We start from the raw sequence: 26,477 nt of genomic DNA, 5'->3' as shown, positions 1-26,477 counted from the left end.
GGACCACCTATGATTCAGCGGTCTGAGGAAACTAAATGCCAGCGGGTCTGCCACTGCCCGCTGTTTATTTGGAATCAACTGTTATCGGGACTCGGGCACTGTTGCGGCATACATATATCACTGTGCTAATGGACCACCTATGATTCAGCGGTCTGAGGTGACTAAATGCCAGCGGGTCTGACACTGCCCGCTACTGTTTATTGGAATCCCATGTTATCGGGACTCGGGCACTGTTGCAGCATACATATATCACTGTGCTAATGGACCACCTATGATTCAGCGGTCTGAGGAAACTAAATGCCAGCGTGTCTGACACTGCCCGCTACTGTTTATTGGAATCCCGTGTTATCGGGACTCGGGCACTGTTGCAGCATACAAATATCACTGTGCTAATGGACCACCTATGATTCAGCGGTCTGAGGTAATTAATTGCCAGCGGGTCTGACACTGCCCGCTACTGTTTATTTGGAATCCCCTCTGATCAGGACTCAGGCGCTGTTGCAGCATACATATATCACTGTGCTAATGGACCACCTATGATTCAGCCGTCTGAGGTGACTTAATGCCAGCGGGTCTGACACTGCCCGCTACTGTTTATTGGAATCCCGTGTTATCGGGACTCAGGCGCTGTTGCTGCATACATATATCACTGTGCTAATGGACCACCTATGATTCAGCGGTCTGAGGTAACTAAATGCCAGCGGGTCTGACACTGCCCGCTACTGTTTATTGGAATCCCGTGTTATCGGGACTCGGGCACTGTTGCAGCATACAAATATCACTGTGCTAATGGACCACCTATGATTCAGCGGTCTGAGGTAACTAACTGCCAGCGGGTCTGACACTGCCCGCTACTGTTTATTTTGAGTCCTGTTTGATAAATATATAACCAAGCTTTTAAGTGAATATTAATCTTACATCCCTATTGGAACCTTATTCTGTAATTATATAGAATATAGATAGCTTAGATTTAGGCATAATGAGAACCACATGTAAGATCTCTCTGTATATTCTGATACTGGAATCATACTGATATATAATATATACACACAATGGTTAGCATTACTGCCTCACAGCACTAATATTGTGGGTTCAATTCCCACTACGGCCCTAACTGTGTGGAGTTTGTATGTTCTCCCTGTGCTTGCGTGGGGTTCCTCCGGGTGCTCTGGTTTCCTCCCACACTCCAAAAATATACTTTTAGGCTAATTGGCCCCCAACAAAAATGAACCCTAGTGTGTATGTGTGTGAGCATGTGATAGGGAATATAGAGTGTAAGCTCCACTGGGACAGGAACTGATGTGAAGGGACAAATATTCTCTATAAAGCGCTGCAGAATATGTGTGCGCTATATAAATAACATAATAAATAAAAATAATATACACACACACACATATAAACAAAGAGGTAGAAATTTACATACGAAAGGTCACAAAGAGGATTATAACAAATATCTAGGTGGTTGGTAGGACCAGATGAAGGGGTTCTTGACTATCTAGTCTCAAAGATCAGAGAGTATCAGATAATAGTGATGAGTTTGACTGAGTAGTTTAAACCATCTGGGTGGAGTGAATTCAGTTAGAACATCCACATCACCTCCTGATGGCACAGATGGCAAAATCTGTCACCACCCCTGGGAATCTTCATATTAAATACTATACATTTTAATGTTGCTTTATCAAGCCCTATATTATTTATTGTTGTTTAGATTTCCCTAGCGCTGTACATTCCTCCTCTTTTTATATTAATGACACATCCCAATTATCTGCGGATGGATAACTTAAAATGTTAGAATACTGTGAGTGTAGTGTTGCTACATCCCTGTTTTGTATCATAGAAATGCTTTTCGCCTGTGTGAGAGCTGATGTTTAACAAGGCTCGATCTATATGTAAAACATTTCCCACACTCAGAACATGGAAATGGTTTCTCACCTGTGTGATTTCTCTGATGTCTAACTAGATCGGATTTCTGTGTAAAACATTTCCCACACTCAGAACAGGGAAATGGTTTCTCACCTGTGTGACTTCTCTGATGTCTAACAAGATATGATTGCCGTGTAAAATATTTCCCACACTCAGAACATGGAAATGGCCTCTCACCTGTGTGACGTTTCTGATGTGTAACAAGATGTGATTTCTGTGTAAAACATTTCTCACACTCAGAGCATGGAAATGGTTTCTCCCCTGTGTGACATCTCTGATGTATAATTAGATGTGATTTTTGAGTAAAACATTTCCCACACTCAGAACATGGAAATAGTTTCTCACCTCTGTGACTTCTCTCATGTCTAACAAGAAACAATTTACATGTAAAACACTTCCCACACCCAGAACAGGAAAATATTGTAGCAGGTATATGAACTGCACTATGTGTAATAAAAGCGATAGTATCAATAGAATAGTCCTTGTGATTGGAGGGATCAGATGATATATCTGGATGTATATTTAGCATAATCGATCTGTCTCCTGGAGATTCCTGTGTGATATCTTCTAATTTAATATCTGTAGACAAGATGAGATCTTCCTCCAAGTCATTCCTGCTTGTGCGTCCATCTGCTGGAAATACAATAAATGTTGTATTATTATTAATTAGAGCTCTTTATACAGTGCATACACATTACACAGCACCTTACAGAGAATATTTAGTCATTCACATCAGTCCCTGCCCCAGTGGAGCTTACACTCTATATTCCCTACCACATGGATACACATATACACGCACTAGGTTTATTGTGTGTCAGGAGCCAATCAACCTACTACTATGATTTTTGGAGGGTTGGAGGAAACACATACAAACTCCACATTGATAGCACCTTATATTAGAATTAAACTCATGACTTCAGTGTAGTGAGAAAGTAATGTTAACCATTACACCACTGTGTTACTATTATGAATGAAGATATTTGTTTAATTTGCAGGTACAAACTATGGGTCTCGTTCCGAGAGATGTTTGCACATCTGCGCATGCGTACGGTTTCTAATACGCATGCGCGAACCAGTCAGTGCGGCCGAAAATCGTTTGTTCGCTAAATAGCGAATGCCTGCTAATTTGAGTGACAGGAGGAGGCGTATGTGGGTGGTAACAGGGGAAGGTGCTTGATAACGGGGAGTGGAGATCAGAACGCAGGCGTGCTTAAAGGTCAAAACGGGCGTTTTATGGGTGTGCATAATTAATACAGCAGCGTCATTGACCACGTCACTTGGTTGTTTTAAAGTCAGAACTGCTCGCAATATAGCGGTAGGAAAAACCAGCCACAAGAATAGCGAGCAGTTCATACGCTGTTCGATGTACTCGATTAATCTATTAAATAGCGGACATGACGTATGATGCGAGCGGCCAGGGGGCGTATTTTTCAAAAAAACGACAGCATGTTTTGTTCGCTCGTTCAGACTTAGAGGCGTCAACAGACCGCAAAGAGCGAACGGTTCATTTAAATAGCCACCCCCTTTATCAGAACGACCGTTCGCAAATAGCGACCGGCTCTGAAACAGACCCAATTACCACATTATTACATTTACAAGTGTACAAATAAATGAACATATTAAATATTGGCTTATAAAGCCACACCCACATTAACAGCAATTTCATACATGCAGATGGCACATCACCAATGGATATCTTCCCCCAAATGCTGGGTAACGTTCCCTAGCCATCATCACAGAGCATAAGCCTCATTAGCCAGTGACATTGGTGAACCACAATACCCATCTAGACCTCCCTCACACATACACACAGGAAACTTGTGGGCTAATTTCCAACAACTGCGTCCACACTACACAAAGTTCTCCAGGTGGATATATATGTAGCAAAAGCAGCCTCTATATGGTCCTCTGGTCATCCTCAGGGAGAGCAGCCCCACCAGAGTCATGTTACCAATAGGGTAATGAGTCACTGTATATAACCGCTGAGAGGGAAGGAGAGCGATAGGACAGAGCAACACAGAATGATGGCGGCATAGAGCGGGGGAGGCAGCAGGACAGGGTAGGGGAATGGTGCAGGGCACAGAGCGGAGGAGGCAGCAGGACAGGGTAGGGGAATGGCACAGGGCACAGAGCGGGGGAGGCAGCAGGACAGGGTAGGGGAATGGTGCAGGGCACAAAGCATGGGAGGCAGCAGGACAGGGTAGGGGAATGGTGCAGGGCACAGAGCGGGGGAGGCAGAAGGACAGGGTAGGGGAATGGTGCAGGGCACAGAGCGGGGGAGGCAGCAGGACAGGGTAGAGGAATGGTGCAGGGCACAGAGGTGGGGAGGCAGCAGGACAGGGTATGGGAATGGTGCAGGGTACAGAGCGGGGGAGGCAGCAGGACAGGGTAGGGGAATGGTGCAAGGCACAGAGCAGGGGAGGCAGCAGGACAGGGTAGGGGAATGGCACAGGGCACAGAACGGGGGAGGCAGCAGGACAGGGTAGGGGAATGCTGCAGGGCACAGAGCGGGGGAGGCAGCAGGACAGGGTAGGGGAATGCTGCAGGGCACAGAGCATGGGAGGCAGCAGGACAGGGTAGGGGAATGGTGCATGGCACAGAGCGGGGAAGGCAGCAGGACAGGGTAGGGGAATAATGCAGGGCACAGAGCGGGGGAGGCAGTAGGACAGGGTAGGGGAATGGTGCAGGGCACAGAGCGGGGGAGGCAGCAGGACAGGGCAGGGGAATGGTGCAGAGCACAGAGTGGGGGAGGCAGCACGACAGGGTAGGGGAATAGTACAGAGCAGGGGAGGCAGCAGGACAGGGTAGGGGAATGGTGCAGGACACAGAGCGGGGGAGGCAGCAGGACAGAGTACGGGAATGGCACAGAGCGGGGGAGGCATCAGGACAGAGTAGGGGAATGGCACAGAGCGGGGGGAGGCAGTAGGACAGGGTAGGGGAATGACGCAGGGCACAGAGCATGGGAGGCAGCAGGACAGGGTAGGGGAATGGTGCAGGGCACAGAGCGGGGGAGGCAGAAGGACAGGGTAGAGGAATGGTGCAGGGCACAGAGCGGGGGAGGCAGCAGGACAGGGTATGGGAATGGTGCAGGGCACAGACTGGCAACAGTAGAGTGATGAAGACAGCAGAAGGGCAGAGCAGGATACAGAGACTGGTCAGCAGATAAAGTGCAACAGTACAGAGCATCCAAGCATCAAGACTGGAGGGAGCCATTGAGCAATGACGGGTGTGTGGTTATAGCTCTGTGTGTGTGTGTGAGAAGGTGGAGTTTGTGTGACGTGTGTTGTGATGTGTAGTATACTGTAAACCAGTCAGTCAGTCACATAATATTACTCAAGGAAGATAATGGCTATTATCACATGTAGTAGTGCTGGAAGAGGATCATGGGTAATGTCACATAGGGTCTCATTACCTTAACCAGTGATTTAATCATTATAGTGACATCCCTTGTACTGATGTATGAGATACACCAGAGAGTGTAGGGAGGAGACTGGTCAGATCTCTGGGCTGGTAACACACAGTGACATGATGTGAGGGGGAGAGCAGGAGTATAATAGGGGCTGATGGCTCCTGATGTATGAGATACACCAGAGAGTGTGGGGAGGAGACTGGTCAGATCTCTGGGCTGGTAACACACAGTGACATGATGTGAGGGGGAGAGCAGGAGTATAATAGGGGCTGATGGCTCCTGATGTATGAGATACACCAGAGAGTGTGGGGAGGAGACTGGTCAGATCTCTGGGCTGGTAACATACAATGACATGATGTGAGGGGAGAGCAGGAGTGTAATAGGGGCTCATTTAACATACTAGTACATTTTGTATTGGGGAAGGAAATCCACTCAAAACTAGTAGAACATACAAATACCACACATATAATACACTGGTTAAAATCTAACTGAACACTCATTGTGCACAGAGAGAATATATGTCTCTTTCTGTAATAAGTGTTTATTACTCACCTGTACCGATATCTGTAGGGATTTCCTCCTCCTTACACTGCTGATCACCCCTCACATACGTCTCTTCTTCTCCCTCTATATCTTCTGCCTTCATATCAGTCACATGCGTCTCTTCTTCTCCCTCTATATCTGCTGCCTTTATATCAGTCACATACGTCTCTTCTTCTCCCTCTATATCTTCTGCCTTTATATCAGTCACATACGTCTCTTCTTCTCTCTCTATATCTTCTGCCTTTATATCAGTCACATACGTCTCTTCTTCTCCCTCTATATCTTCTGCCTTTATATCAGTCACGTACGTCTCTTCTTCTCCCTCTGCCTTTATATCAGTCACATACGGCTCTTCTCCCTCTATATCTGCCGCCTTCATATCAGTCACATACGTCTCTTCTTCTCCCTCTATATCTTCCGCCTTCATATCAGTCACATACGTCTCTTCTTCTCCCTCTGCCTTTATATCAGTCACATACGTCTCTGCTTCGCCCTCTGTATCTTCTACCATAATATCATTCAGATCTTCACTCTAAATAACCCACAAAATAAAATTGTATTAGATGCACACAGGTGATATAATGAAATATTGGATTTTTGTACTTGCATTATTAATCCTTCTCTCTCAGTCCTCTTAAGGACACTGGATACTATGAGGTACAGAGTGTGGTGACAGGAGAAAGGTCACTTTATATTACCCAGAAACCCTCATACTCTTGCTGGTGTCTCTGCTCCGCACTCTCTGCCCCAGAGTATCCACTGTCTCCAAACTAGATTTCAGAGAAAACAGCAAATTATGTACCTGAAAATTAATTTTATTTAATGTTCTCCATGGTAGCTCTTACAGTGGGTTAAATTCCTTTTAACTTAGCGAGTTACAAGTTTATAAAAACACATCCAATAGGATGGTATATAATACGTCTCCTCCTCTTTCCAGCATTGCGGAAGTTCATCAGTGGATGTGCAAGATGTCTGAAAGACCTAGTGCCCTTGTATCCTCATCCTTTGACACTGTAAAGCTGGGGCAGACCTAGCAGTTGCAGCTAGGTGATTACTAGTGCTATCCAGACTATGTTTGCACACGATGCTAGGTGATACAGTATACTTGTGTGTGACTACCCTCTTCTGCTCTTCCTGCTGATACAGTGTACAGATTCCAGCTGGTGTGTAACTACCTGTAACTACCTTCTGCTGTTCCTGCTGATACAGGGCCTGGTTCAACTTGAATCGCAAAATTGCAAACGAATGCACCCGATCAATTGTGTTCTGCTCATGCATCGCAGTGCGCGTGCATGAACACTTCACTGCGATCGGGAAAGTGATCGCAGTGAGTGCGCAGACCCACCGCATAAGGATTGAAAGGAAGTGCCATTTGAAGGTGGTGATCGGCGAAACGCAGGCATGCCATTGCGTTAGAACGCCGCTGCAGGGGCATGCATAAATTAGCCAATGCGATGGCTTTGCGCAGCCTGAGCTTTAGATGCATGCAGGAAGTTAAGCAATTTCAGAGTATGGTACAGTGTACAGATCCCAGCTGGTGTGCGACTACCCGCTTCTGCTCCTCCTGCTGATACAGTGTACAGATCCCAGCTGGTGTGCGACTACCCGCTTCTGCTCCTCCTGCTGATACAGCGTACAGATCCCAGCTGGTGTGTGACTACCCGCTTCTGCTCATCCTGCTGATACAGTGTACAGATCCCAGCTGGTGTGCGACTACCCGCTTCAGCTCCTCCTGCTGATACAGTGTACAGATCCCAGCTGGTGTGTGACTACTCGCTTCTGCTCTTCCTGCTGATACATTGTACAGATCCCAGCTGGTGTGTGACTACCCGCTTCTGCTCTTCCTGCTGATACAGTGTACAGATCCCAGCTGGTGTGTGACTACCCGCTTCTGCTCTTCCTGCTGATACAGTGTACAGATCCCAGCTGGTGTGTGACTACCCGCTTCAGCTCCTCCTGCTGATACAGTGTACAGATCCCAGCTGGTGTGTGACTACCCGCTTCTGCTCTTCCTGCTGATACAGTGTACAGATCCCAGCTGGTGTGTGACTACCCGCTTCTGCTCTTCCTGCGGATAGTGTACAGATCCCAGCTGGTGTGTGACTACCCGCTTCTGCTCTTCCTGCGGATACAGTGCACAGATCCCAGCTGGTGTGTGACTACCCGCTTCTGCTCCTCCTGCTGATACAGTGTACAGATCCCAGCTGGTGTGTGACTACCCGCTTCTGCTCTTCCTGCTGATACAGTGTACAGATCCCAGCTGGTGTGTGACTACCCGCTTCTGCTCTTCCTATGGATACAGTGTACAGATCCCAGCTGGTGTGTGACTACCTGCTTGTGCTCTTCCGGCTGATACAGTGTACAGATCCCATCATCACGTCCTTGTATAGACCCCTGTGTTCCTCTTTATACTCCCCCTCCTGCATGGAGACATCCTGACACCTTATAGGAACTTGACACACACAATGATACAGTCATCACCCAGACACATCCCCTGGTGTTACTATATAATGTCCCATTCCCAGCAGTCACCTCTCCGGTCATCACCCAGACACATCCCCTGGTGTTACTGTATAATGTCCCATTCCCATCAGTCACCTCTCCGGTCATCACCCAGACACATCCCCTGGTGTTACTGTATAATGTCCCATTCCCAGCAGTCACCTCTCCAGTCAGCAGCTGAATGATCTTGTTGGCGAGTTCCTGGATCTTCTGGTCATTGTCTCTCTCATGTATCAGTGAGCGAGGTGGAGGCACCATGATGGAGGCATAGCTGGGGGGTGTCTCACACTCACCAGATGTCTTATTGACCAATGTGTATTCCTGTGTTTTGAGGGAGACATCAATAGAAAGATACAGTCAGGTGCATAAATATTGGGACATTGACAGAATTTTCATATTTTGGCCTCTATTCACCACCACAATGGCTTTGAAATGAAACAAACAAGATGTGCTTTAACTGCAGACTTTCAGATTTAATTTCAGGGTAATTACATCCAAATCAGGTGAACGGTGTAGGAATTACAACGGTTTCTATATGTGCCTCACACTTTTTAAGGGGCCAAAAGTAATGGGACTATCAACTCAAAAGCTATTTCATGGACAGGTGTGGGCTATTCCCTCGTTATTTCATTATCAATTAAGCAGGTAAAAGGTCTGGAGTTGATTCTAGGTGTGACTGTATATTAAACTTATCATAGGTCCTTTAAGAACGGAGGGACTAATACTATTATTTGAAAGCATCTACATACTGCTTGGTTACAGCTGTGCTGACGAGAAGACTGAGGCACTGACACTATACCTGAGAAAGGCTATTGATATAAGTGAAATCACTGTGATACTCCCAGATCCACTCACCTCCCCAGTCATGTCCCTGTATTATTACTATAGATATAAGTGATGTCACTGTGACACTCCCAGATCCTCTCACCTCCCCAGTCATGTCCCTGTATTATTACTATAGATATAAGTGATGTCACTGTGACACTCCCAGATCCTCTCACCTCCCCAGTCATGTCCCTGTATTATTACTATAGATATAAGTGATGTCACTGACACTCCCAGACCCTCTCACCTCCCCAGTCATGTCCCTGTATTATTACTATAGATATAAGTGATGTCACTGTGACACTCCCAGATCCTCTCACCTCCCCAGTCATGTCCCTGTATTATTACTATAGATATAAGTGATGTCACTGTGACACTCCCAGATCCTCTCACCTCCCCAGTCATGTCCCTGTATTATTACTATAGATATAAGTGATGTCACTGTGACACTCCCAGACCCCCTCACCTCCCCAGTCATGTCCCTGTATTATTACTATAGATATAAGTGATGTCACTGACACTCCCAGACCCTCTCACCTCCCCAGTCATGTCCCTGTATTATTACTATAGATATAAGTGATATCACTGTGACACTCCCAGATCCTCTCACCTCCCCAGTCATGTCCCTGTATTATTACTATAGATATAAGTGATGTCACTGTGACACTCCCAGATCCTCTCACCTCCCCAGTCATGTCCCTGTATTATTACTATAGATATAAGTGATGTCACTGTGACACTCCCAGATCCTCTCACCTCCCCAGTCATGTCCCTGTATTATTACTATAGATATAAGTGATGTCACTGACACTCCCAGACCCTCTCACCTCCCCAGTCATGTCCCTGTATTATTACTATAGATATAAGTGATGTCACTGTGACACTCCCAGATCCTCTCACCTCCCCAGTCATGTCCCTGTATTATTACTATAGATATAAGTGATGTCACTATGACACTCCCAGATCCTCTCACCTCCCCAGTCATATCCCTGTATTATTACTATAGATATAAGTGATGTCACTGTGACCCTCCCAGACCCTCTCACCTCCCCAGTCATGTCCCTGTATTATTACTATAGATATAAGTGATATCACTGTGATACTCCCAGACCCTCTCACCTCCCCAGTCATATCCCTGTATTATTACTATAGATATAAGTGATGTCACTGTGACACTCCCAGATCCTCTCACCTCCCCAGTCATATCCCTGTATTATTACTATAGATATAAGTGATGTCACTGTGACCCTCCCAGACCCTCTCACCTCCCCAGTCATGTCCCTGTATTATTACTATAGATATAAGTGATGTCACTGTGACCCTCCCAGACCCTCTCACCTCCCCAGTCATGTCCCTGTATTATTACTATAGATATAAGTGATGTCACTGTGATACTCCCAGACCCTCTCACCTCCCCAGTCAGCAGGTAGATGATATCCAGGGTGAGATTTAGTATCCTCTCAGTCATGTGACTCCTGTCCTTGTTCATCCTCCGTGATTTAAACAGGACACGTCTCACCCTCAAATGACTTCTAGTAAAGACTCTGATTCCTCACGTGTCTAAAAGTAAATATAATAATTATAATAAATATCAAAGTACATGTAACATATTCAAACATGACATACTGAGTAACTATTAAGCCCTAATCTTCCACGAAGCCATATCACACACCTGTTACACAGTGATAACTATACACACAAGTCTCACACCTGATACACACTGATCACTATACACAGGTCACACACCTGATACACACTGATCACTATACACAGGTCACACACCTGATAACCAGTGATTACTACACACAGTATAAAATACACAAGTACACAACACCATATGACAAGATATTTCCCCAGGCCAGATCCCTCACAGACCACCCACCTTTTCCTCCTCATTCCACCCTCAGGTCATTCTCCCCAGTAACCTGGGATAAAGTCTCTGCCCCCATCACCTTACCCTACTTCTCTGCTCCCCCTCCCCTAGTATATGCCCTCCGATAGTGCACCACATCTCCCAGTCCAGCCTCTCTCCCCCACTACTGCCCTATTCCTCTGTCTCCTAATATCTGGGCGACTTGGGTGCAATCACCCATCTTATTTTCTCTGCTCCCACATCTGCTATAATTACTGAGTGTCAGCAGTGTTGTACAGTCTGTGACTCCGCAGCTGTAGTGGGAGCATAAGTCCCAGCATGCCCTGTCATGCTGGAATCCACAGTTAGCCTACCACTGTAGAATGTACGTTAAATGTGTGACAATCCTGCCGGCCATGTTTGTGTAGCACAGGGGAGAGGCTGAAGCATGATAAAGCAGGATAATCACTTACACACTGAAGATCTAACAGTGTTTCCCATCTCTGATCCCTAATATAATAGAGTATTTTTTCCATATCTCCTTGCTAAATTACTGCCTGACACATTCTAAACGATCCACAGGTGGTGATAATCTCTCACTGGGGATTCTGCGAGGAAACCTGGAAAACATGCACGGTCATGGTTCCCTCAGGACTGATGCTGGAAGGTGCTGGGAGCAGTGGGAGCTCTAAACAGGTCGTGATAATTAGAGGAATGAAAAGAAAGCTAAGAAATCCTCAGACAGGTGAGGAGTCAGCAGGGCCTATTACAGAGGACGTCTGTGCATCTTATACATCACCCGGTGTACACTATGGTGTCTCTCTGTGTATTCTGTCACTTCCACACTAATAACCACCTACTGAGGGTACTGACCACCAGCTACAGCTGCTACGTTCTGTATGGGGGTCTGAGTGCACCGGTCACCTCCCTATCTCTATAGTCTGTTACCCACCGAGCAGTGACTGCTCCAGCTGTATTATATGTAACACCAGGGTCTGCTGCACCTGTATTATATGTAACACCAAGGTCTGCTCTACCTGTATTATATGTAACACTAATAATCACCTACTAAGGGTACTGACCGCCACCTACAGCTGATACGTTCTGTATGGGGGGTCTGAGTGCACCGGACACCTCTCTTTCTCTATAGTCTGTTACCCACCGAGCAGTGACTGCTCCAGCTGTATTATATGTAACACCAGGGTCTGCTCCACCTGTATTATATGTAACACTAATAACCACCTACTGAGGGTACTGACCGCCAGCTACAGCTGCTACGTTCTGCATGGGGGGGTCTGAGTGCACCGGACACCTCCCTTTCTCTATAGTCTGTTACCGACCGAGCAGTGACTGCTCCAGCTGTATTATATGTAACACCAGGGTCTGCTCCACCTGTATTATATGTAACACCAGGGCCTGCTCAACCTGTATTATATGTAACACTAATAACCACCTACTGAGGGTACTGACCGCCAGCTACAGCTGATACGTTCTGTATGGGGGTCTGAGTGCACCGGACACCTCTCTTTCTCTATAGTCTGTTACCCACCGAGCAGTGACTGCTCCAGCTGTATTATATGTAACACCAGGGTCTGCTCCACCTGTATTATATGTAACACTAATAACCACCTACTGAGGGTACTGACCGCCAGCTACAGCTGATACGTTCTGTATGGGGGGTCTGAGTGCACCGGACACCTCCCTTTCTCTATAGTCTGTTACCGACCGAGCAGTGACTGCTCCAGCTGTATTATATGTAACACCAGGGTCTGCTCCAGCTGTATTATATGTAACACCAGGGTCTGCTCCAGCTGTATTATATGTAACACCAGGGTCTACTCCAGCTGTACTATATGTAACACCAGGGTCTGCTCCACCTGTATTATATGTAACACTAATAACCACCTACTGAGGGTACTGACCGCCAGCTACAGCTGCTACGTTCTGCATGGGGGTCTGAGTGCACCGGACACCTCCCTATCTCTATAGTCTGTTACCGACCGAGCAGTGACTGCTCCAGCTGTATTATATGTAACACCAGGGTCTGCTCCACCTGTATTATATGTAACACCAGGGTCTGCTCCAACTGTATTATATGTAACACCAGGGTCTGCTCCACCTGTATTATATGTAACACCAGGGTCTGCTCCACCTGTATTATATGTAACACCAGGGTCTGCTCCACCTGTATTATATGTAACACTAATAACCACCTACTGAGGGTAATGACCGCCAGCTACAGCTGCTACGTTCTGTATGGGGGGTCTAAGTGCACCGGACACCTCCCTTTCTCTATAGTCTGTTACCCACCGAGCAGTGACTGCTCCACCTGTATTATATATAACACCAGCGTCTGCTCCACCTGTATTTGATAAGTAATAAAATGGTCTGCTCCACCTGTAGTATATGAAACACTGGAAGCTGATCCACCTGTATGATGGTAATGCAGCACATAGGTCTGCTCCAGTTGTACCTACCCTCCAACATGAGCCCTTCCATCCGGTACAAAATGCTCTGCTCCTGGTCGTCCTTCTTAACTGATGAATGCAGACACCTGTGTTGAACTATTTAATAGATGAGACGGGTGTTTCACCACAGGAGTCTGCAATCATCAATTAAGAAGGACGTCCAGGAGCAGAGCATTTGGTACCGGATGGAAGAAGTCATGTTGGAAGGTCTGTTTGTATTATATGTAGCACTGGAGTCTGCTCCACCTGTAATATATGTTACACTGAAATCTAACCTACCTGTATAATGTTAATGCAGCGCCAAAGCTGTATTATAATAACAACAGTCTGCAGTGCATCACCTGTCATATATAACATTGGAGTCTGCTCCCCCTATATAACACAAATAAACACCATTACCTGCTGCCAGACACAACAATGGCCGCTCTCTGCCTCCTCCTCCTACTGACACTGTATCCAGTAACGTAAGATGCCGTTCTAGAAGAAGAAACGCCCCTCTAGATAGCCACGCCCCTCTCATCTCCGTGTAGCTATGGCTACTGTCTGCCCCGCCCCTCTTATCATAGCTACCGTCCTCCACTCCGCTCCACTCCTTCCCCTCAGTGCTGTGATTGGCAGCAGCGAGTAGCCAATCACACGGCACAAGGTAGGAAGGACGTCCTGTAACTAAGCAGCCACCTCCACCTGCCGCTCTCAGCTTCATCACTAGAGTAACAGATGTATAGTATAATGGTGTCCTCACGTAAGGTGACCGGCGGCCATATTCTTATAGTCTCCCAGTCACAGAGCAGAGGGGGCGGGGCCACAGGGGCTTTAGCTGCCATTTTGTCATAGACATTCCTGACAGACATTCCATTCCAGGTAACGTGTCCTGTATATATTATATTATTATTATATAGGGGGGAGAGGACCGTCAAGTGATATATGAGGGGGAATAACACAGCTCCCAGCACACACTGATATGTGGTATTATTATTATATAGGGGGGAGGGGACTGTACAGTGATATATGAAGGGGAATAACACAGCTCCCAGCACACACTGATATGTGGTATTATTATTATTATATAGGGGAGAGAGGGGACCGTACAGTGATATATGAGGGGGAATAACACAGCTTCCAGCGCACACTGATATGTGTATTATTATTATATAGGGGAGAGGGGACTGTACAGTGATATATGAGGGGGAATAACACAGCTCCCAGCACACACTGATATGTGGTATTATTATTATATAGGGGGGAGGGGACCGTACAGTGATATATGAGGGGGAATAACACAGCTCCCAGCACACACTGATATGTGGTATTATTATTATATAGGGGAGAGGGGTCTGTACAGTGATATATGAGGGGGCATAACACAGCTCCCAGCACACACTGATATGTGGTACTATTATTATATAGGGGAGAGGAGACTGTACAGTGAGGGGGGAATAGTGAGGGGGAATAATACAGCTCCCAAATCACACTATGTGGTATTATTATTATATAGGGGGGAGGGGACTGTACAGTGATATATGAGGCGGAATAACACAGCTCCTTGCACACACTGATATGTGGTATTATTATTATATAGGGGAGAGGGGTCTGTACAGTGATGTATGAGGTGGAATAACACAGCTCCCAGCACACACTATGTGTATTATTATTATTATATAGGGGAGAGGGGACTGTACAGTGATATATGAGGGGGAATAACACAGCTCCCAGCACACACTGATATGTTGTATTATTATTATATAGGGGAGAGGAGACCGTAGTGATGTATGAAGGGGAATAACACAGCTCCCAACACACACTATGTGGTATTATTATATAGGGGGGAGGGGACTGTACAGTGATATATGAGGGGGAATAACAGCTCACAGCACACACTGATATGTGGTATTATTATTATATAGGGGAGAGGTGACTGTACAGTGATATATGAGGGGGAATAACACAGCTCCCAGCACGCACTGATATGTGGTATTATTATAAAGGGGAGAGGGGTCTGTACAGTGATTTTTGAGGAGGAATATCACAGTTCCCAGCACACACTTATATGTGGTATTATTATTATATAGGGGAGGGGACTGTACAGTGATATATGAGGGGGAATAACACAGCTCCCAGCACACACTGATATGTGGTATTATTATTATATAGGGGAGGGGACTGTACAGTGATATATGAGGGGGAATAGCACAGCTTCCAGCACACACTGATATGTGGTATTATTATTATATAGGGGGAGAGGGGACTGTACAGTGATATATGAGGGGGAATGACACAGCTCCCAGCATATACTGATATGTGGTATTATTATTATATAGGGGGGAGTGGACTGTACAGTGATATATGAGGGGGAATGACACAGCTCCCAGCACACACTGATATGTGGTATTATTATATAGGGTTGTTTAGGACAGAACAAGAAAGGAATCAGTATGACATACCGACACTTGGGTCCCAGGCAGTCAGAATCCCGGCGCCTGGGTCCCGAAAGGGTTAACATACCGTACCCTATACCTAACTCTCCCCCTAGTGCCTAACCCCTAAACCTAATCATGCCCCCCCCCATATTTATTGGGGACAAATTTCATATCAGCGGTACTGGATGGTAATTATATGTGCAATAGGACACCAGTGACATATATCAGTCTGAACTTGTTGCTCTTATTTTCATTAGCACATTGGATACACCTGACGGAACTTGAATAGTTGTTATTGATACAGGATACGTATTTAGCTACACTATATTCATTGTTGCAGAATCCTGATAATACAGTGTCCTAGCTGATAGATTTTTTTCTTGCACATTTTTCACAAGGATCTAAATCCATATCGCTATCCATTTACTTGAGATTGTTGCGGCTATATGTGCAATGTGTGATATGTTTATTAGGTCGTAGGTCTATTGACCAGTTTAAGTCATTTATGACATTGTTCTTATGTATTGTTGGATAAAACCTTCAAACAGATTTTTATTTATTATTTTTATTGCCGTTCTAAATGTGTATATTTTTTATGTGTATACAATAAACCTATATTGGGTAAATTAAACAAGCCTCCTCGTCTATAATACAGAGCACAACCTTTCACCATATGTATTTTTGTACCAGCGCAATCATTTTTGTTTCTCTATAATTCTTTTTGAGATCAATGATCTTTGGGTTTACTAGACCCTAATATTAACTGCAGCAGGTACAGATTTCAAAAGTAAGTTTGTATCTCACAACAGCGCCAGATTTTAGTAGCTTACTACTTATATTGAGTATAGATTAGTGCTACTGTGAAACTCACGTGGTGTCTAGTAGTGGAGGAAACGTTTCATTGAAATCTATGGGATTCAGGGCCTGATCCAGCACAGATCCCTGATGCTATCACGCACGCATCCGCTCACACAGTTCAGCTGCAAAAACATCGGTAACATTGAGAAACATCGGAGCCTCATGCAGCATTACGGCAGGTCAGACCTTACTCACACATTGCTAATCTTCCGGCACGCTATGAGACCTCAGACTGCGTATGCTGTTGCAATAGTTAATTTATGCACGCCCCTGCAATGACATTCAAACGCACTGGCACGCCTGCATTTGGCGGACCCCCACCATTACCACCCACAAACGATACTTCCTATCAATCACCGAGCCATGGGTCTGCATGGACACTGTGATCGCTTTCCCGATTGCAGTGACCAGTTTGCACGCTGCATGCGCAGAGCTCAAACATCGTGTGACTGCGTGCAAATTTGCTTCTGCGTTCCTTGCTGAATCAGGCCCTCAGTGCAATATTTATATGATCAATCCAGTGAAATCTTCACATTGTATTTGTGATTATATGCAATGCTGGTTCCGGCTGTGGAATTACAATCCAGGGAAAACAATCAATGACCAGCAGGGGGCGTGGTGAGAGACAGGAATAAATAGTCTGTGAGGCTGGTGCAGGTGGTTAAACAGGGGAGTGATATTAACTCCTGCATGTGAGGAGACAATGTCAGAATACACCAGCAGCACCTCTGGTGGCACAGAGGTACTGCAGGCCAGATACAAAATAAAGGACAGAGGGCCTGATTCAGAGCCGGACGCTCTGACCAGAGCGCTCGCTCTGAGTCAGGGCCCTCCTACCTAAAATTGGAGCAGCCTCCTGGCCGCTCGCATAGCTGTGGGTAACCACCCACAGCATATGCGAGCGGCCAAAAAGATGGTCGCCATGGTCAAGACCATGGCGACCATCGGGCTTGCGACAAGACCCTGCGGTAGGGTCTCGCTGCTGCAAGCCCAGGAGTGCTTTTGGCTCTATCAGAGCCAAAAGCACTCCCACTGACATCACTAGTGATGTCAGTGGGGCCAGACCCAGACGGTAGGCGTTCCCATGGGAACGCCTCCGTCTGGGCAACTCACTCACCATCGACAGCATGACCCCTTTGGTGCGAGACCCATAACGACGGCTTGGCCGTCGCTATGCGGGTCTCGCGCATGCGCACGACGGAGCTTCCTCCGTCGTGCGCACTAGGGCACCATCGACCCGCTTGCGAGCGCTCGCGAGCGGGTCTAAATCAGGCCCAGTTTCCTAACACCGATGTAACTTATTTCTAGTGGTACAAAGAGCATTTGATATATGTCTTGGAAGAATAAAACCCCCAGCCAGGACCATTGGTGTAATCTTATGCAGTACAGCGTTGTGCGACAGCCCCTGAGTCTTATAGAGCTGGGTCACAGAAACCTCTCCCAGACACTGACCATGGCTCTATGGCTGGGGGGAAAGGGGAAACTTACTGGTCACTCAGTATTACATGTCTGACTGTTACATGTGTTCTCTGTGTTGTGTATTATATTTATTCTATTTATTTCTAGACAGTACTGCTGTGAGGAACCAGAGTCTTTATTACACATCACACAATTCTGTATTTTCTCTGATTCACTGAGGATGGACAAGGACAGTAGTAACAGGACTGAGAGGATCTTACATCTCACCCTGGAGATCATCTACGTGCTGACTGGGGAGGTGAGAGGGTCTGGGAGTGTGACATCACTTATATCTATAGTAATAATACAGGGACATGACTGGGGAGGTGAGGGGATCTGGGAGTGTGACATCACTTATATCTATAGTAATAATACAGGGACATGACTGGGAAAGTGAGAGGATCTGGGAGTGTCACAGTGACATCACATATCTATAGTAATAATACATGGACATGACTGGGAAAGTGAGAGGATCTGGGAGTGTCACAGTGACATCACTATAGTAATAATACAGGGACATGACTGGGTAGGTGAGGGGATCTGGGACTGTAATGCAAAGTTACCACCTGAATAAACACCTACATTTAGGTGGAGTTTAATTGACATTTTCATTGATGTCTCCTCATTACACAGGATTACACAGTAGTGAAGAAGACATCCGGTGACTGTGAGACACCCAGGAGCCATCCCCCTGTGTCAGGAGGACTAAGCAGGACCCAGAGCCCCATCTCAGTGCCTCCACCTCACTCACTGATACAAGGGAGACAGAATGACCAGAAGATCCTGGAACTTAGCAACAAGATAATTCAGCCGCTGACTGGAGAGGTGACTGTTGGGAATGGGACATTATACAGTAACACCAGGGGATGTGTCAGGGTGATGACTGCTGGGAATGGGACATTATACAGTAACACCAGGGGATGTGTCTGGGTGATGACTGGAGAGGTAACTGCTGGGAATGGGACATTATACAGTAACACCAGGGGATGTGTCTGGGTGATGACTGGGGAGGTGACTGCTGGAATGGGACATAATACAGTAACACCAGGGGATGTGTCTGGGTGATGACTGGAGAGGTGACTGCTGGGAATGGGATATTATACAGTAACACCAGGGATGTGCCTGGGTGATGACTGTATCATTGTGTGTGTCAGATTCCTATAAGGTGTCAGGATGTCACTGTCTATGTCTCCATGCAGGAGGAGGAATATATAGAGGAAAACAATGGTCTGTACAAGGACGTGATGATGGAGAAGAACCAGCCCCTCACATCACTGGGTAAGAGGAGAATGTCATTTATTTTACAGGGGAGAGCAGGTATGGGGACCATACACATCATCTGATAATCACATATATACAATGTACTCAGTCATTGCGTGTCTCCTACAGATGGACCCAGAAATACCCCAGAGAGATGTCCCTGTCCTCTTTATTTCCAGTATTATACAGAGAAGAATCACAGGAGTCCACAGGAGCATCAGGTAGCTGAGATTTAGTGTCTCACCAATATACTGTCACTAGAGCAGCTGTGTGTGTTTTATACACTCACATTATACTGTATAATCTCAAATAATGATATCAGACTTTATGCATTTTTTTTTCTCTGATTTAATTAGGGTGAAGATCTGATTAATATTAAGATAAATTATATAAAAGGAGAAGAAGAGACATTTGTGACTGATAAGGCAAAAGCTATAGAGGGAGAAGCAGAGACTTATGTGACTGATATGAAGGTAGAATATATAGAGGGAGAAGAAGAGAGGTATGTGACTGATATTAAGGCAGATGATACAGAGGGAGAAGAAGAGACGCATGTGACTGATATAAACGGAGAAGATATAGAGGAAGAAGAGACATATGTGATTGATATGAAGGCAGAAGATACAGAGGGAGAAGAAGAGACGCATGTGACTGATATAAACGGAGAAGATATAGAGGAAGAAGAAGAGACATATGTGACTGATATAAACGGAGAAGATATAGAGGAAGAAGAAGAGACATATGTGATTGATATAAACGGAGAAGATATAGAGGAAGAAGAAGAGACATATGTGACTGATACGAAGGAGGGAGAAAAAGAGATGTATGTGACTGATATGAAGGAAGAAGACAAAGGGGGGGAAGAAGAGACGTATATGATGGGTGATCAGCAGTTTACGGAGGAGGAAATACCTCCTCCGTATGTCAGCACAAGTGAGTAATGAACACTTATTACCTAAAATAGTCACATACTGTATTGTCCTTGCTCAGTCACTGCTACATTCTTTTTGGTCAGTACAAACTAATGAGTGAAATGTATCTGCCCAGTGTGGAGTTAGGAGCCATCAGTTCCTATTATACTTTTACTCTCCCCCCTCATTTCATGTCACTGTGTGTTACCAGCCCAGAGATCTGACCAGTCTCCTCCCCACAGTCTCTGGTGTGTCTCATACATCAGAAGCCATCAGCCCGTATTTTACTCCTGCTCTCCCCTCACATCATGTCACTGTGTGGTACTAGCCCAGAGATCTGACCAGTCTCCTCCCCACACTCTCTGGTGTATCTCATACATCAGGAAACATCAGCCAATATTATACTCCTGCTCTCCCCCTCACATCATGTCACTGTGTGTTACCAGCCCAGAGATCTGACCAGTCTCCTCCCCACACTGTCTGGTGTATCTCATACATCAGGAGCCATCAGCTATTAGACTCCTGCTCTCCCTCTCATATCATGTCACTGTGTGTCACCAGCCTAAACATGCTGTATAGTGCACATCACAACACACGTCACATGAACTCCACCTTCTCACACCCACACAGAGCTAATGACACCTGTCATTGCACAATGGCTCCCTCCAGACTCCGTGCTTGGATGAACTGTTGTGCTTTATCTGCTGACTTGTCTCTGTATCCTGCTCTGCCTTCTGCTTTCTTCCTGTTTGTTGTTGCCTGTCTGTGCCCTGCACCATTCCCCTACCCTGTCCTGCTGCCTCCCCTGCTCTGTGCCATCATTCTGTGTTGCTCTGTCCTATCGCTCTCCTTCCCTCTCAGCGGTTATATACAGTGACTCATTGCCCTAATATAGTAACATGGCTCTGGTGGGAATACTCTCCCTGAGGATGACCAGAGGACCATATAGAGGCTGCTTTTGCTACATATATATCCACCTGGGGAACTTTGTGTAGTGTGGACGCAGTTGTTGGCAATTACCCCTCAAGTTTCCCATGTGTATGTGTGAGGGAGGTCTGGATGGGTATTGTGGTTCACCAACGTCACTGGCTAATGAGGCTTCCTGCTCTGTGATGATGGCTAGGGAACGTTACCCGGCAAAGTCTGCAGTTGGGGGGAGATATACATTGGTGATGTGCCATCTGCCTGTCCCTGGGGCTGGGTCTATGACATTAATTTATCTGTTCATTTGTAGTCTTATTTGTAGATTGTACATTTGTAAATGTAATAATGTGGTCATAGTTTGTACCCGCAAATTAAACAATGAAACAACTTCATTCATAATAGTTACACGGTGGTGTAGTGTTTAGCATTGCTGTCTTTTCACACTAAAGTCATGAGTTCAATTCAAAGCTATGGTGCTCTGTGTAGTTTGCATGTGTTTCCTCCAACCCTCCAAAAATCATACTAGTATGTTGATTGGCTTCTAATACAAGTTAACCCTTGTGTGTTTATTTATGTGTCCCTGTGGTAGGGAATATAGATTGTAAGCTCCACTGGGGCATGGAGTGATGTGAATGACTAAATATTGTTTGTAAAGCTCTTCTCAGAATGTCTGTGCTATATAAAGTGCGTCTCAGTATGTCTGTGCTATATAAAGAGCCTCTCAGTATGTCTGTGCTACATAAAGTGCGTCTCAGTATGTCTGTGCTGTATAACGTGCTTCTCAGTGTGTCTGTGCTATATAAAGAGCCTCTCAGTATGTCTGTGCTATATAAAGTGCGTCTCAGTATGTCTGTGCTATATAAAGAGCTTCTCAGTATGTCCATGCTATATAAAGTGCTTCTCAGTATGTCCGTGCTATAAAAAGTGCTTCTCAGTGTGTCTGTGCTATATAAAGTGCTTCTCATTATGTCTGTGCTATATAAAGTGTGTCTCAGTATGTCTGTGCTATATAAAGTGCGTCTCAGTATGTCTGTGCTATATAAAGAGCTTCTCAGTATGTCCATGCTATATAAAGTGCTTCTCAGTATGTCCGTGCTATAAAAAGTGCTTCTCAGTGTGTCTGTGCTATATAAAGTGCTTCTCATTATGTCTGTGCTATATAAAGTGTGTCTCAGTATGTCTGTGCTATATAAAGTGCTTCTCATTATGTCTGTGCTATATAAAGTGCTTCTCAGTATGTCTGTGCTATATAAAGTGCTTCTCAGTATATCCGTGCTATATAAAGTGCTTCTCAGTATGTCCGTGCTATATAAAGTGCTTCTCAGTATGTCCGTGCTATATAAAGTGCTTCTCAGTATGTCTGTGCTGTATAAAGTGCTTCTCAGTATGTCTGTGCTATATAAAGAGCTTCTCAGTATGTCTGTGCTATATAAAGTGCTTCTCAGTAGGTATGTGCTATATAAAGTGCTTCTCAGTATGTCTGTGCTATATAAAGTGCTTCTCAGTGTGTCTGTGCTATATAAAGTGCTTCTCAGTGTGTCTGTGCTATATAAAGTGCTTCTCAGTGTGTCAGTGCTATATAAAATGCTTCTCAGTATGTCTGTGCTATATAAAGTGCTTCTCAGTGTGTCTGTGCTATATAAAGTGCTTCTCAGTATGTCTGTGCTATATAACGTGCTTCTCAGTATGTCTGTGCTATATAACGTGCTTCTCAGTATGTCTGTGCTATATAAAGTTCTTCTCAGTATGTCTGTGCTATATAAAGTTCTTCTCAGTATGTCTGTGCTATATAAAGAGCTTCTCAGTATGTCTGTGCTGTATAACGTGCTTCTCAGTGTGTCTGTGCTATATAAAGAGCCTCTCAGTATGTCTGTGCTATATAAAGAGCCTCTCAGTATGTCTGTGCTATATAAAGTGCGTCTCAGTATGTCTGTGCTATATAAAGTGTGTCTCAGTATGTCCGTGCTATATAAAGTGCTTCTCATTATGTCCGTGCTATATAAAGTGCTTCTCATTATGTCCGTGCTATATAAAGTTCTTCTCAGTATGTCCGTGCTATATAAAGAGCTTCTCAGTATGTCCGTGCTATATAAAGTGCTTCTCAGTATGTCCGTGCTATAAAAAGTGCTTCTCAGTATGTCCGTGCTATAAAAAGTGCTTCTCAGTATGTCTGTGCTGTATAAAGTGCTTCTCAGTATGTCTGTGCTGTATAAAGTGCTTCTCAGTATGTCTTTGCTATATAAAGTGCTTCTCAGAGTGTCTGTGCTATATAATGTGCTTCTCAGTGTGTCTGTGCTATATAATGTGCTTCTCAGTATGTCTGTGCTATATAAAGTGCTTCTCAGTATGTCTGTGCTATATAAAGTGCTTCTCAGAGTGTCTGTGCTATATAATCTGCTTCTCAGTGTGTCTGTGCTATATAAAGTGCTTCTCATTATGTCTGTGCTATATAAAGTGCTTCTCAGTGTGTCTGTGCTATATAAAGAGCTTCTCAGTATGTCTGTGCTATATAAAGTGCTTCTCAGTATGTCTGTGCTGTATAAAGTGCTTCTCAGTATGTCTGTGCTGTATAAAGTGCTTCTCAGTATGTCTGTGCTATATAAAGTGCTTCTCAGTGTGTCTGTGCTATATAAAGTGCTTCTCAGAGTGTCTGTGCTATATAATCTGCTTCTCAGTGTGTCTGTGCTATATAAAGTGCTTCTCATTATGTCTGTGCTATATAAAGTGCTTCTCAGTATGTCTGTGCTATATAACATGCTTCTCAGTATGTCTGTGCTATATAAAGTTCTTCTCAGTATGTCTGTGCTATATAAAGTGCTTCTCAGTGTGTCTGTGCTATATAAAGTGCTTCTCAGTATGTCTGTGCTATATAAAGTGCTTCTCAGTGTGTCTGTGCTATATAAAGTGCTTCTCATTATGTCTGTGCTATATAAAGTGCTTCTCAGTATGTCTGTGCTATATAACATGCTTCTCAGTATGTCTGTGCTACATAAAGTGCTTCTCAGTATGTCTGTGCTATATAAAGAGCTGTGAGTAATAATAATATAGTTATTGTATTTCCAGCAGATGGACGCACAAGCAGGAATGACTTGGAGGGAAATCCCGTCTTGTCTACAGATATTAAAATGGAAGATAACATCACACAGGAATCTCTAGGAGATAATCCCGTTACACTAAATTTACATCCAGTACCTCCCAGTGCAGCTATATCATCTGATCCCTCTAATTGTTACCAATGTTCTCCTGATAACCCAATTGTTACACATAGTGCAGCTTATACACCTATTAAAATATTTCCCTGTTCTGTGTGTGGGAAATGTTTTACACAGAAATCAGCTCTTGTTATACATCAGAGAAGTCACACAGGTGAGAAACCATTTCCATGCTCTGAGTGTGGGAAATGTTTTACTAACAAATCACATCTTGTTACACATTGGAAATGTCACACAGGAGAGAAACCATTTCCATGTTCTGTGTGTGGGAAATATTTTACACGAAAATCATCTCTTGTTACACATCAGAGAAGTCACACAGGTGTGAAGCCATTTCCATGTTCTGAGTGTGGGAAATGTTTTACACAGAAATCAGATCTTGTTTCGCATCAGAGACGTCACACAGGTGAGAAACCATTTTCATGCTCTGAGTGTGGGAAATGTTTTACAATGAAATCAGAACTTTTTAGACATCAGAGAAGACACACAGGTGAGAAACCATTTACATGCTCTGAGTGTGGGAAATGTTTTACATGGAAATCACAACTTGTTATACATGAGAGAAGTCACACAGGTGAGAAGCCATTTCCATGCTCTGAGTGTGGGAAATGTTTTATACAGAAATCACAACTTGTTAGACATCAGAGAAGTCACACAGGTGAGAGGTCATTTCCAGAGTGTGGGAAATAATTTACACGGAAATCACAACTTGTTAGACACAGGTGAGAGGCCATGTCAAGAGTGTGGGAAATATAGTACATGGAAATCAGATCTTGTTACACATAGGAGATATCACACAGGTGAGAAACTATTTCTATGCTCTGAGTGTGGAAAACGTTTTACACATAAATCAAACCTTGTTTGACATCAGCTGTGACACAGGAGAAAAGTATTTCTATGAGCTTATACAAAACAGGGCGGTAGCAACACTCCAATCACACAGTATATTAACATTTGAAGTTATTCCTCTGCAGATAATTGGGATGTGTGTCATTAATATAAAAAGAGGAGGGTGTACAGCATTAGGGAAATTTAAACTACAAATTATTATTGGGCTTAATAAAGATGCATTAAAATGTACAATATTTACTATGAACACTCCCAGAGGTGATGACAGACTTCGCCATCTGTGCCCTCAGGTGGTGATCTGGATAGACCAGAACAACTTCACCTGCTTCTACCGACCACCTAGATATATGTTATAATCCTCTGCATGACTTCACTCATCTGATTTTCAACCTTTTGTTTATCCATGTGCGTGTGTGTATATATGTACCCTTCAGCTAGTGTGTGTGTGTGTATATATATATATATATATATATATATATAATACATGGACTGAAGTCCGGCACTCCCTGTGTTCAATTCAATCACTTCAAACGCTGCGGTGCACTCCTAGGATGTTAACATCCAAATATAGAAAAGCAAAAGAAGGTGGCACTATATATATATAGAAAAGCAAAAGAAGGTGGCACTCTGCAGTCTTTCCAATAGCATGAAAAAGGTTAAATCTTTATTCCGACGTTTCGAGGGACAGCCCCTCGTCTTCAGGGATACATACACAATGAAAGGCTGTAGCACAGCCATATATATACAAACATAGACATATGTCTATGTTTGTATATATACGGCTGTGCTATAGCCTTTCTTTTGCTTTTATATATATATATATATATATATATATGTATATATAAAAGTTTTATTATGCGATGTCATCCAAATCCAACCAGTGGTATACTGAGAACAGGCTCTCTGAGTCAATGTTCTACCCAGCGTACACCAACGGGAGGCCCGACTGGGGCCCTAACCCCCTAGTATGTCTTCTGGGATCCAAAGTTACCATTCTGTGAAGTTTTCATCCAAATTATGTGATGTCATCCAAATCCATCCAGTGGAAGGTCCAGAACAGGCTCCC

At 44.6% G+C, this 26,477-nt stretch overlaps 2 protein-coding genes across 6 annotated transcripts; one reads left to right on the top strand and one right to left on the bottom strand.

Annotated features, from left to right (window-relative positions):
• Nucleotides 1-1,025: 1,025 nt before the first annotated feature.
• LOC148517283 (uncharacterized) lies at nucleotides 1,026-13,997 on the bottom strand. Of its 4 annotated transcripts, none has more exons than XM_088478889.1 (5): nucleotides 13,922-13,997; nucleotides 10,614-10,762; nucleotides 8,540-8,698; nucleotides 5,885-6,407; nucleotides 1,026-2,556 (listed from the first exon to the last, which is right to left on the bottom strand). In XM_088478889.1, the coding sequence occupies exons 2-5, from the start codon at nucleotides 10,689-10,691 to the stop codon at nucleotides 1,832-1,834; spliced, it is 1,485 nt and encodes a 494-aa protein (XP_088335015.1). In that variant the 5' UTR covers nucleotides 10,692-10,762; nucleotides 13,922-13,997; the 3' UTR covers nucleotides 1,026-1,831. The 4 variants fall into 4 exon arrangements, with proteins under 4 accessions (XP_088335015.1, XP_088335018.1, XP_088335017.1 ...); XM_088478892.1 differs by having other exon boundaries at nucleotides 1,026-2,553; XM_088478891.1 differs by lacking the exon at nucleotides 13,922-13,997 and adding an exon at nucleotides 13,802-13,883.
• On the top strand, nucleotides 13,659-26,117 carry LOC148517282 (uncharacterized). 2 transcript variants are annotated; one of them, XM_088478876.1, is made up of 7 exons: nucleotides 13,659-13,729; nucleotides 18,364-18,514; nucleotides 18,889-19,080; nucleotides 19,455-19,533; nucleotides 19,645-19,736; nucleotides 19,872-20,448; nucleotides 24,417-26,117. In XM_088478876.1, exons 2-7 carry the CDS (start codon nucleotides 18,437-18,439, stop codon nucleotides 25,250-25,252), a joined length of 1,854 nt encoding a protein of 617 aa, XP_088335002.1. In that variant the 5' UTR covers nucleotides 13,659-13,729; nucleotides 18,364-18,436; the 3' UTR covers nucleotides 25,253-26,117. The 2 variants fall into 2 exon arrangements, with proteins under 2 accessions (XP_088335002.1, XP_088335001.1); XM_088478875.1 differs by having other exon boundaries at nucleotides 24,414-26,117.
• The last annotated feature ends 360 nt before the right edge of the window (nucleotides 26,118-26,477 follow it).

Source organism: Taudactylus pleione, unplaced genomic scaffold (genome assembly GCF_031769625.1).
Source record: "Taudactylus pleione unplaced genomic scaffold, aTauple2 ptg000224l, whole genome shotgun sequence".
In the NCBI taxonomy this organism is placed as follows: Eukaryota; Metazoa; Chordata; class Amphibia; order Anura; family Myobatrachidae; genus Taudactylus; species Taudactylus pleione.
Note: the sequence above shows the minus strand (reverse complement) of the source record. Positions and strands in the feature narration are given on the sequence as shown.

Coding starts and splice junctions, on each gene's coding strand:
- LOC148517282 (XM_088478875.1), top strand. CDS start 18,437: ATGGACAAGGACAGTAGTAACAGGACTGAGAGGATCTTACATCTCACC. Junction 19,737..19,871: donor GGAGTCCACAGGAGCATCAG/GTAGCTGAGATT, acceptor TGATTTAATTAG/GGTGAAGATCTGATTAATAT. Junction 20,449..24,413: donor TCCTCCGTATGTCAGCACAA/GTGAGTAATGAA, acceptor TTGTATTTCCAG/CAGATGGACGCACAAGCAGG.
- LOC148517283 (XM_088478889.1), bottom strand. CDS start 10,691: ATGAACAAGGACAGGAGTCACATGACTGAGAGGATACTAAATCTCACC. Junction 6,408..8,539: donor TTCAGCTGCTGACTGGAGAG/GTGACTGCTGGG, acceptor TGGGTTATTTAG/AGTGAAGATCTGAATGATAT. Junction 2,557..5,884: donor CCCTACAGATATCGGTACAG/GTGAGTAATAAA, acceptor TTGTATTTCCAG/CAGATGGACGCACAAGCAGG.